General features: G+C 33.2%; 1 protein-coding gene across 6 annotated transcripts in view; it reads left to right on the top strand.

The window, feature by feature from the left end:
- Positions 1–1157: 1157 nt before the first annotated feature.
- The window catches only part of LOC143049928 (general transcription factor IIE subunit 1-like), a 49895-nt gene continuing 38008 nt past the window's right edge, over positions 1158–13044 (top strand). For 3 of the 6 annotated variants that reach the window (XM_076223706.1, XM_076223701.1, XM_076223707.1), the window contains exons 1-2: positions 1175–1309; positions 8158–8841. In XM_076223706.1, the coding sequence (XP_076079821.1) occupies positions 8198–8841 (644 nt within the window). In that variant the 5' untranslated portion in view covers positions 1175–1309; positions 8158–8197. Of the gene's footprint in view, positions 1310–8157; positions 8842–13044 lie in introns of all 6 variants that reach the window. The other 3 variants (XM_076223703.1, XM_076223702.1, XM_076223705.1) reach the window with 3 other exon arrangements.

The raw sequence follows: 13044 nt of genomic DNA, 5'->3' as shown, positions 1-13044 counted from the left end.
TGAAAAAAGATTAAAAAAAGACTCCATGGCAGTGGTAGTGTCCACTACGAAACGTTTTTCTCCCATACTTGTTTCGTAGGGGACCGTTTCGTAAGGGACGTATTCGCATGTTTTATTTTTCCCCCCCAATCCCTATATTGCAATAATAACAAGACTGACTGTATTCATCAAAGCATTTATCAAGCTGTACACTGATAATTTTTTCATAATTTTAAAACCAGATACTGAAGGAGATTTGACCCGTTTCGTAGGGGACATTATCAAAAATACGGTATCACGCTGGTCCATTTGATGTGCTCAATTTTTCTTACCAACAATTTAATTGCCGTTATAAAAGCATCACTTCTTTTGTAAGACCCTTATGTATATATCTCTTGCAAACAAAAATTACATTGATTTTATAAAACTGTTTAGTGGCAAATTTTAATGACTTCGTTTCGTAGTGGACATTTTGTGAGGGACACGCCTTCTGAAAATAAAAAACATATATTGAAATGTGTTTATTAGAATATGATGGCTGTGAACATAATTTTGAATTTTTAAAGAACTTATGTAAAGTTAAAAAAACATTTATTTCTTCATTTTTTTGCGATATTTTAGAGTATGAATGTTGAACAGGTGGTCTAGGGACATGCCATTTTGGTTGTTTTGAACCATTCAGGAGTCAATATCTTATCAATCCCTCTAAAAATAAACTGTTTCTTTGCTTAAAAATGTTAAATCTAATTCAATGTACTGACTGCACAAAAAATTACTTGCAAAGATCAAACACATTTTTTTTAAAGTGGATAGGACAAGAAAATACGTTTTTATTGAAAAACGCCCATATATTGTACGAAAAGAGTTTTAAAAAACAAATTTTTCACAAGGAAAAGTAATCTCATAATACAACAGGGTAAACGTAATACTGGCTGTTACATAATAAATGATAAAAAAAAAATTCAATATTAACTTTCTTGTCGCTAAAATTGTTTTCTTTTGCATATTCTTTAATATTTATTGGAGTAAGTAATTTTAATTAAAAAAATATGTTTTCTTGTCGCTAAATAGTTTCTTGTCGCTGCTTGTCGCTTCTTGACGCTTCTTGTCGCTAAAATTCTTCTTGTCGCTAATTAGTGAGACCGAATTCCGAACTTGTTTTAATTTTATGTATAATAATTTGTTTCCGGTACAAGAAAATCGTCAAACATAAAGAACCTAGGCGCCAAATTAAACCTAAATAGTATGTTAGCGTATGTCTGAGGTACAGAAATGATGATAGAAACGTAGCTTAGAAATAGATAGAATCCTCCATGGTATTGTTAAAAATGTAAATTATACCTTTTCTTGACATAAGATGATATGACGTGTTGCCTTGCAAATGCCTTTTTCAGTTTTTGGTCCCCAAGATGAAGTTGCCCAAGGAACAGTCAATTGTTTCTATCAATGCGGATGGGGTCAGACCTATAATATGACAGTCCCATAATCCGACAGTCCGACAGTCCTTTAATCCGACAGCCCAATAGTCTGACAGTCCTATAATCCGACAGCCCGATAGTCCGACGCACGGTCACTTGTCTCTGAAAAGTATGCCTATATAGACATGGAACATTTGTAAATTGGTATATTTTTTTCACATAAAAAATTAACAAATCAGTCAGTATGACGTCTTGTACAGGACCGCAATAATCCCATACAATCGGAAATGAATGGAATCCAGGTCCGTTCACCTTAAAACGTGATCGCTCTCATTCAAATTCGCCCCCTTTCACTTTCATACCCTACACGTTCTTACCAAAAGTCTGTTTGCACCCTATACGTTTGCTTTTGTTTATTATGAAAACAATGATAAACATATTTATAGCAATACTATTACTGCCCAATTAATATACTAACCAAAACTCGATTTTTTTTCATTATTTCATATTAAATTGACATTCTAAAAACATTTTTTTTGTGTTGATGGTTTGGTTAGAGACTTGCAATGACTATATATTTTTTTCATTGTTTCAAAATAAAGAGGCATTCTGGCAACGGTTTTGTGTTGAATAAATCTAAATCATGTTTTGGTTAGTGTATTTGTATTGCTATAAAAAATATCATTGTTTCTTAATAAAGTGCATTTCTTATTTCGTGCTGTCATTTTGGGGATACGATTGCTTTCAAGCAATCTGTAGACTTATACCGGTGGCTCAGAGCATTGCCCTCACGTCAATCGTTTTATTCTAAACATTAAGGAACATCTCAGATTCTTATGATTGTCTTGCTTTAAAAGGTAAAAACAAACAAAGGGATTGAACTTAAACAACATTCCTATAATGTTCTTTTCATAATCTTCATGTTTGATAATTCCCTTGACTTATATGCATGTTTTAAACAACACGGAAAATCAGAATTAAGCAGTATTTATATTTAGTATTTTTATAAATTTAGAAACACGTCAGAGGGAATTCCCAGTTTTGATATATAAAATGCAAGAGTTCTCTGAATTCCGATAAATCTATTTCTGTCATTTAAGAACTGAAGTGGAGTTTTTCTTATATGTAACCGTTATGAAACTGATATTTGAGATTGTACTTCCATAAAGAAATAGAGAACCATCTAGGTCGTTTAATAAACATTTAATATACGTTCTTGCTCCAGGGTTTGTTTTGGAAATTATGCGCGTGCGTATAGTTTTCTTGACTTCAAGGGGTTTTAGATTGAATGGTTGCTCTGGATTCCTACTCAATTGATTAATTTATAACTCATGGGATTTTTTCTATGTATGTCTGCTATTGAAAGTTATTGGTGTTGCATAATTTTGAATCATATGCATCATTTAAATAAAAAAAAAAAGGAATCCTTATTGTAGAATACCCCTTCAGGCAAAATGGAGTCTTCCATATTATCGTTTCCAGTTGTCTCCCTTCCGGAAGTAACTTCCGTGAATTCTGAATCAAAACATACCGTTGAGTATTAGCTCGTTCTGTCAATAAACGTCATATTATATTAAAAACGATCGCATTTTAAACCGATAAATGTGTACGGAAAGGAGTCATGATCACTGACCCAAAGGAAATTAAATATTTAAAGAGTTAGGAATGGGGTTCCTCCTAGAATTAACGTAGGAAAATAGGTGATAAGATACGAATTGAAATACCTTCTCTCAGTCTGAGTCTCAGTGACTGCTGTGGAAAGTAAACTTGGAATGGATAGTACAAAAATAAAACAGAGGCCTGATTACATGGTTCATAAAATTGAGAATGGAAATGGGGAATGTGCCAAAGAGACAACAACCTGACCATAGAAAAAAACAACAGCAGAAGGTCACCAACAGGTCTTCAATGAAGCGAGAAATTCCTGCACCCGGAGGCGTCCTTTAACTGGCCCCTAAACAAATATATACTAGTTCAGTGATAATGAACGCCATACTAATTTCCAAATTGTACACAAGAAACTAAAATTAAAATAATACAAGACTAACAAAGGCCAGAGGCTCCTGACTTGGGACAGGCGCAAAAATGCGGCGGGGTTAAACATGTTTGTGAGATCTCAACCCTCCCCCTATACCTCTAGCCAATGTAGAAAAGTAAACGCATAACAATACGCACATTAAAATTCAGTTCAAGAGAAGTCCGAGTCTGATGTCAGAAGATGTAACCAAAGAAAATAAACAAAATGACAATAATACATAAATAACAACAGACTACTAGCAGTTAACTGACATGCCAGCTCCAGACTTCAATTAAACTGACTGAAAGATTATGATTTCATCATATGAACATCAGGCACAATCCTTCCCGTTAGGGGTTTATTATCATACCATCATAACATATATGAGAAGAACATAACCCGTGTCATGCCAACAACTGGTTTTTTAATAAATGTGTTTAGTTCCGATGCAAAGACCCTATAAGTGAATCGATATTAACGCCAAAATATGCAATCTTTAATGACCTGACAACAGTATCGTAACTATATCCCTTCTTAATAAGTCTATTCAAAGGTTTACACTTTTATCCGTGATTGGCTATTTTGTAACTATTTTAAATGTGCAGTTGAATTAGTTTTGAAAATAATATTAATCAGCTACATGTATACATGTGTCAATGAAACAACGGCAATCGTATCCCTCAGAGCAATCTGCTCTTTGATTAAAACTTCAGCACTGCAGTCATAGGTCTTAACCGCTATCTGCTTTGTCTGGGTACTGTCTTCATGCCATTGCCCATCTTCATTCCAATCTTTTTTGCATAATTGGTGTCATGTCGTGATGATTCTATGACTAGGGATGCTCAGGTCCTTATAATAATTTACATATAAGTGTTATCCTTTATCATCAAAGAGTTCAGGTTTTGGCAATCAGTAAACCAAAAAAATACTAGATAGTACAGCGGTTTATATTGCCATACAAGCTAGAGCAATGATTAGGTATTATAAATAGACGCAATTAAAGTTAAGATTTCATTCCAAAACCTTTCTGAACGTGGTTTTGCATCTTGACTAAAATTTGAGATAATGACACTATTCCTATTTTATCAAAACTAATTGCTCATTTTAGAAAACAAAAGAAAAGATTAAAAAAAAAAATATTGATACTTCTATGTTATTCTATCCGAAGTAGTCGTTTCATATCTTCGGGGTGAAACCCCTCAGATATAAAAGCATACATCTAATACTTAATTGTGACATATCACATTCAACCAGATGGTGTCTTCCTTAAATGCCAACATTTTATATGTTACCTATTCCTTGAATGCCAACAAAAATATTTCAATAGATGTTTATATAATAACAATAGGTGTTTTTACAAGTATTTAACTGTTAAAAACAATTAGTGAACTTGATAGAATTGCAACTTTTTTGTCACTTTTTTATATGAAAATTGGGAACACCTTTTTGTGTTAACCTGTTATGGTCTTTTTCAAGGTGTTGTTAACTGTTATCTGAGATCAATTTAAGCTGTTAACTGTTTTCACTTTGTTAACTGTTATCAGCATTTCTGCATTTTTTTTTAACTGTTTTTGCCAAAATCGAGGTGTTGTTAACATGTTAACGGACCCCCAATTGCCCTCCCTCAAGAAGGGATTTAATTTATATCCCATTTCAATGCATTCCACTTTTAAATTTCAAACGCTGCTCGTGTTTCAGCAGTATGCTAATACGCTTTTAAGAAGACAATCATCCTTTGCAGCAGCACGACTTCGTGTCGGACTACTGGACTGTCGGAATTTCGGGGTGTCGGATTATAGCTAAGCTCCCATGTGGACCGTGGGAACGTCGACTATTCATAATTAGTCCATGAAAAGAAAACAAGTGCCTGTGACCCAAGGCTAAGCATGACTTGTGAAATTTTAAATTATAAAAGTTACATTTACAATAGTTGCAACTTGCAAGGGTTCAAATTTCTAAACAAATTACATGCAAAGATAGTGCCAATTCAAGTTGGTTGTAATAGGGGTACCTTCATGATTAATTACGATAAAAAAATCTTGCCAAAAGATGCGAACATAAATTTTTGGTGCATGACAATAAAAGTTATACACTTTCTTTCAGTCATTTAGGGAAAACAGTAGTCCTACAATATAAGACGCTGCAGGTTCATATCATTCACATTCAACTTTTTTTATCGGATTTTTTTTTTTTACTATCAATGTTGAACCGCAACATCTTATAACAACCATCCTTTTCTCGTAGCAAAAAATTAAATAAATAATCCACTGCCGAAACAAATAAAACTATTAGGAACAACCTAAATATGAATGTAAGTAACTTCTTACCGCATTAATAGTTTAAAATAATGTTCCTAATCCATCACTTTTATCCTCAGTTGACAAACAATTTTTTTCACACCATTTTATTTCAAATATACCCGGTATGTGCCAATTCTTTATTTTAAGGGTTGCGTGAACCAAACGAATTTGATGATAATATTTATAATTAGTACGAAAACACGACCAATTACTGTAATAGTGTCATGTAATTATTGATATATCAATGAAAGGTGGTGAGAGAATATGAATGGGGTTTACAGGTTTACAGAATAGAGAACAATCGGCAAAAAACATAAAGAAAAGAAAAATATGGGTTCTATTTTTATTTTTTAATTTGATGATATGACTCCCCACCCCCAAGAAAGTAACGGTATAAGTATATTGTTTACAGTTGAAAAAAACAATGTCCAAATACAGTTATAATGTATCAACAGACTATTAAAAAATATGTTTAAACATAAATTATAGGTATAACTTATTCATTAAGCGAGTCAGTTCCTACCCAATAATTCGTGTGGGCTAGTCAATCTTCGGTGAAATCTAGCATGTCGTTACAATTCCATAACAGTACTGTCAAATTTTGATTTTCAAATGGGATTTCGCGAGTTCACATAAAGGGCAGGGTGGGGGACAAACTAATTATCCTTCACAAAGAGCTATCTACTCCATGCAAGTTGTTAATTGAGCATCAACAGAAATCATGGGCAAGTTCTAAGAGCAGGCGAGGTTATAAATGTCTTTGGAAATATGAGTTCATATAACAGAGGCGTGCGAGCCAAATTCACCATATGAATGTGCTCTAGTCAATAGAATGGGCGATGTGATGAATGCCTTTCGAAATATGAGTTCTAACGTTCATGAAATCTCCTAGCTGCTAACAGTATGAAAGAGGGACGAAAGATACAAGAGGAACAGTCAAACTCAAATAAACTGACGCCTGGCTAAAAATGAAAGAAGACAAACAGACAAACAATAGAATACATGACACAACATAGAAACTGAAGAATAAGCAACACGAACCCCACCAAAAACTAGGGGTGATCTCAGGTGCTCCGGAAGGGTAAGCAGATCCTGCTCCAGGGTTCCTCCAGTAAAGAGTCAACAAAAAGACACATTTTATTTTAATGAATAATGGGCTGGCATACAAGATTGGAATATGTTGCCAATTAATGTTAAAAAAAATAAAGAAAATAAAGGAATTCAAAATTAACGGCAAAGAGCATGCACACTTGACCAAAAGTTTTAATCATATTTTTATATGAATTATTATGTCATCTGGTCATATTAATTTGTGTGTTATCTTTTTTTTTGTATGTCGAAACTAAAAGCCATTTACATGAAGGGACCCCATTGGAAACAAGCTTTAGAGTTTTCATGGGTTATCCCTGATAAAATATCAGCAAATTTTTTCAAACACTTAAGGATACTGCACTCATAATAATGCCAATATATTTTACCATATATGTGTTAGTATTGTCTTTATGTAACATATACATGTATATTGTGTTACTGTATTGTAATTATAAATATGCTTGATATTTATTTGAATAAAATATTATTATTATTTTAAAAATCGACTGAATTTGATGAATCCGGTCATTTTTTTTCTCCAAAAATAACAGTAACGATAATTCTCTTAGACCTCTGATTAATTATATTAGGCTAAGGATATTTTGATGAAAACTGGTAAAATTTTAACCAATTTGACGCTAACCAGTGGTGATCCAGAACTTTTCCTAAGGGGGGGCTTGCTGACTGACCTAAGGGGGGGCCCGCTCCAGTCATTTCTCAATGCCCTATATAATCAACCAAATTTTTCCCACGAAAGGGGGGGCCCGGCCCCCCAGGGCCCCCTGGATCCGACTATGCTAACAGTAACCTATAATGACTGTTTGACGCCTGAATGTAAAGGCATAACATGAAGTATGATGAACTACCCTCCTTCAACTTGGCCATGTTGGCACTTCCCTCACACATGTGATCTGATTTAATGTCCCAATTCTGACTGGACGTGACTGCTTACTTGTACATCACATAAGGCAAAACAGACATCCTACTTTGCCAAGGGCATGAAGGGTTTAACTGACAGTTGGAAGAAGACAAATTATTTTTATAATTTAGAATTTCTCAAGTTATGCTTAGCCTTAGGTCCCTTTTTTAACACATCAAATATATCAATGGGTTGTGATTTCTCCAATGTAATATGTCAATGGGTCGATAATTTTCATCTTTCTATTAGATTATTGAATAAATGCTGTCATGGCATTTATGTTGTTTAAAATCAAGTCAAGATGTATCCAAAAACTCATGTTGAGACCCCCATGCTTCATACAGACATTTTCCAAAGGAAATTGTAGGTTAAACCTCACTGGAATCAATTGATTTTTTAATTCTGTTAATTTCTTTCCGCTTTTACTTTCAGAAGCACATGTATAACTGACAGCCATCCATTTTAGTGTAAGATGGAACCAGAAGTGTTAACAGAAGTACCAGAGTCATTAAAACGTTTGATTAGACTTGTAACACGTGGATTCTATAGTATAGAACATGCAATTGTTATTGACTTATTGGTACGTAATCCATGTATGAAGGAAGATGACATCATCGAACTATTGAAGTATGACAGGAAACAGTTAAGGTCTTATATAAACACTCTGAAAAGTGAGAAATTTTTGAAATTCCGTATGAGAGTGGAGACAGATACGGAAGGTAAAATGACACGTCATAATTATTATTTTATAAATTATTTAATGTTTGTAAACGTTGTCAAATACAAACTAGATCATGTGCGACGGAAAATTGAAATGGAGGAGAGAGACAATACTAGTCGAGCTTCGTTTAAATGCCCCGGATGTGAGAAAACTTTCACTGATTTGGAAGTGGACCAGTTATTTGATTTAAGTACGCAAAAGTTTATCTGTACATACTGTAGTGAAGAGGTTGTAGAAGACGAAAGTGCTGTTATGCAAAAAGATGCTCGGACTTTACTGGCAAAATTCAATGAACAAATTGAACCTATTTATGTTCTACTCAGAGAATGTGATGGTATATCTTTATCACAAGATATCCTTGAACCTGAACCAACTGATCTGAAGCACACTTCAAGGTATGTTGCAAATAGTCAAATGTTAGTTTATTTCTATCTTTAGGTCTTGTCATTGAATTGTCAATTCAATGGTGTTTTAAGCTAAGCTCAGTTTTATATTTCAGATAAATCATAGGTCCAGATATATAGAACTTTTAAGAAATACTGCCTACATGTATATGTACATGTACATGTATATGCTAATAGAAATTTAAATATCTGGATAGCTAATAATTGTTTGTAGATCTAGAATTCAGAAGATAACAAAAAAGGGGGGGGGGGGGGGTGTAGTGGCGGTCAAAAATCATATACATGTAGCTTACATTGTATATAATTATGCAATAAGGGTATGTAAAGTATTCAGACGAAACCAGGGTAAGGTATAGTTTGACATAAACTGATCATGAGTGTCACTTATTATAAACAAAACAAACATTTAAATCTGAAAGTTGAGGGCACATGTTTCACAAATATACAATGTATAGGATTGAAATATCTTACAGTCCTAGTTTACACTTTGAAGGATTTTTTTATGCCCCCCGCCACAGCAGAGGGCTCGGGTCATTAAGCATGTTATGAGTAACCTTATCTGTTTGTTCCAAAGTTAGTTTCTGATCCCTTACTTTAGTTTGCCTATAACTCAATGTTATTAAACTTAAACACAATGTGTATTACCACAAAACACAGATCAGGTTTGAATTTTGGTTGTGTCACATGTTCTTGCGTTAGGCCACAAGTAAAAATATTTGGGTTTGCCCAAACCCTACCCAAGGTTGAGACAGTGGGTAGGTAGGTAGGCGTTGTTTTTTTTTTCAAGAAAAGAAATTGAAGCATTGGGTGTTTATTAGTCTTCATACCTATCTGATTAAAAAAAAACTTCTTCAAATCAGGACAATAAAAGAATTTGAGTAGGCAGATTTTTTCTGGGTAGGTAGGGTTTGGGCAAACAAACCTATTCTTTTTTATGGCCTTATGTCCCTTTATAATGTATATGCATATGCAATCTAAGTCTCATGGACACATTGTCCACTTATTTCAATTCCAATAAGAAATCATCAATTAAACTTGTTATACAGTTATAGATAATAATCCTGCATGAATAGTTGATATGGACAATGTATCAATCTATAAGGATATAGAAACACCATAAAACAAAAATGTCAGATTTTTTAGTTTAATGAGTATTGCCAGAGTGATCTCTCTTTGTCAGAAACATCAAACATTTTTATACTGTGTACATGTATACACATGATACATGTATCTAATAATACATTTATTTTGGCAACTCATTTTGTTTGTGCTACTGTGGTATATAAAATTGATATAAAAGTGGTTACATCATTCCATCTTGATGTGTTACTGTAGATGGGGGTCTGGATGGGGTCCTCCATTTCTCTCTTTTTGTTAAAGTAATTTTTTATACGACCGCAAATTTTGAAAAAATTTTCGTCGTATATTGCTATCACGTTGGCGTCGGCGTCGTCGTCGTCGTCGTCGTCGTCCGGCGTCCGAATACTTTTAGTTTTCGCACTCTAACTGTAGTAAAAGTGAATAGAAATCTATGAAATTTTAACACAAGGTTTATGACCATAAAAGGAAGGTTGGTATTGATTTTGGGAGTTTTGGTCACAACATTTTAGGAATTAGGGGCCAAAAAGGGCCCAAATAAGCATTTTCTTGGTTTTCGCACCATAACTTTAGTTTAAGTTAATAGAAATCTATGAAATTTTGACACAAGGTTTATGACCACAAAAGAAAGATTGGGATTGATTTTGGGAGTTTTGGTTTCAATAGTTTAGGAATAAGGGGCCAATAAAGGGCCCAAATAAGCATTTTTCTTGGTTTTTGCACAATAACCTTAGGTTAAGTAAATAGAAATCTATGAAATTTAAACACAATGTTTATGACCACAAAAGGAAGGTTGGTATTGATTTTGGGAGTTTAGGACCCAACAGTTTAGGAATTAGGGGCCAAAAAGGGACCCAAATAAGCATTTTTCTTGGTTTTCGCACCATAACGTTAGTATAAGTAAATACAAATCTATGAAATTTAAACACAAGGCTTATGACCATAAAAGGAAGGTTGGTATTGATTTTGGGAGTTTTGGTCCCAACAGTTTAGGAAAAAGGGGCCCTATTTAAGTATTGTGCAATAGCAAGTCTTTTCAATTGCACAGTATTGTGCAATGGCAAGAAATATCTAATTGCACAATATTGTGAAATAGCAAATTTTTTTTTAATTAGAGTTATCTTTCTTTGTCCAGAATAGTAAGCAAGAAATATCCTATTGCACAATATTGTGCAATAGCAAGAATTTTTTTTAATTGGAGTTATCTTTCTTTGTCCAGAATCAACTTAAATCTTTGTTATATACAATATACAATATACAATGTATATACACTTTTTACTACCAACTGATAAATTTAAATAATCTTTACCATTCAGTGATAACAAGCAGTTTTTTTACATCTTAATATTTTATGATGTATTTAAATGAGTAGTTATTGTTGCAAACTCCATTAGAAATTTGAATTGATATCAGTTTTGAAAAAGGGAAACGGAGATGTGAAAAAAAAGGGGGGGGGGGGGTTAAATTTTTCTCATTTCAGATTTCATAAATAAAAAGAAAATTTCTTCAAACATTTTTTTGAGAGGATTAATATTCAACAGCATAGTGAATTGCTCAAAGGCAAAAAAAACCTTTTAAGTTCATTAGACCACATTCATTCTGTGTCAGAAACCTATGCTGTGTCAACTATTTAATTTTAGATTTAAAAAGTTTGAAGAAGAAATCTTTAATTGATTTGTAAAATCTTGGCATTTGTTTTGTGTAAAAAAAAACCATGTAATGTCAAAAATTTGATCACAATCCAAATTCAGAGCTGTATCATGCTTGAATGTTTTGTCCATACTTGCCCCAACTGTTCAGGGTTCGACCTCTGCGGTCGTATAAAGCTGCGCCCTGCGGAGCACCTGGTCTCTTTTGTTAAATTTTAGCACCCCATTTATGATTATTCTATATTATTTTTTTTGGACAATTTTTCTGCTGCATTGGCCTATTATTCTCTATTTTATAAATCTCACTAAGATCCTCATAGGTACATGTACAATGTATGCTAGTGGGTGCACATGTGATGTTCTGCTTTGAATAAAATGAAAGATAGAGGAAATTTGAACAAGTGAAGACAAGGTATAAATTATTACAGGGCTATTCCTGTTGTGACAGTGTCTTGTTGACATGTTTACAAGGAAAAGCTACATACCATGATAGCTATGCTATTTTGTTTGACACAGTACATATATATATTTTGAGAATACTACATTGTACTAAACAGGATGTTATTGTTATTGTTATAATGAGACTAATCAATCACAATCAAAAATCAAAATCTGTCTGATATGAAAATCTTAATAGTTCTTCATTTATTTGTTTTATTTTATACAGCATTTGTCCATCATTCTTTATTTTGTAAATCTTACTAGACCTTCATACATATGCTAGTGGGTGGGATCGATGTTCGAATGTTCGGACTATTAGTCATGCATAATTTCAACAATCAATTTCTCTGTTCAGTGATGCTTGAGGCCAAAATATTTGAAAATCCAAAGCTTATTAAAAGAATGGAGAGCTATAATATGTTACCTCCTTGAGCATTGTTCATGTCACCTTTTGATAGAATGTTTTCATACTTAGTAATAATGTTGTTGGTTATCAAAATTTTCTGACCATACTACATTTTCTACTGGTCATTATATTGTATTCTTGTCTTTAATTTTTGCTAAATTTTGTATGTACTTTGTCATTAGATAGTCTACATGTATATGCCATTTTGTTCTTCTTTGTTGATTATGGTTATTTGTTTTTATAGTGATTAAGATTATAACACTATAAGCTGTTGACTGCTGTACCCTATTTTTTTCCTATTATGTCCATGATGTCTGTTTGTTTTGCTCAAACATCGTTTGCAATATAATTATAATGAGATTATATGCAATAGTCAAACAAGTGAGAGGTTCAGCTACATGTACATGCAGCTATAAAAACCAGGTATAATCTACAACTTTTGTACATAAGGAATAGCATGTACCAAGTCAGGAATATGACAGGTTTTTTTTATTTGTTTGATGTGTTTGAGCTATTTATTTTGCCATTTGATAAGGGACTTTCCGTTTTGGAAGTTCAGTATTTATGTTATATTACTTTTTACCTCTGTATAATATTTTC

Source organism: Mytilus galloprovincialis, chromosome 10, assembly GCF_965363235.1.
Source record: "Mytilus galloprovincialis chromosome 10, xbMytGall1.hap1.1, whole genome shotgun sequence".
NCBI lineage: Eukaryota > Metazoa > Mollusca > Bivalvia > Mytilida > Mytilidae > Mytilus > Mytilus galloprovincialis.
The sequence above is the reverse complement of the archived record's forward strand: the minus strand, read 5'-3'. Positions and strand labels throughout refer to the sequence as shown.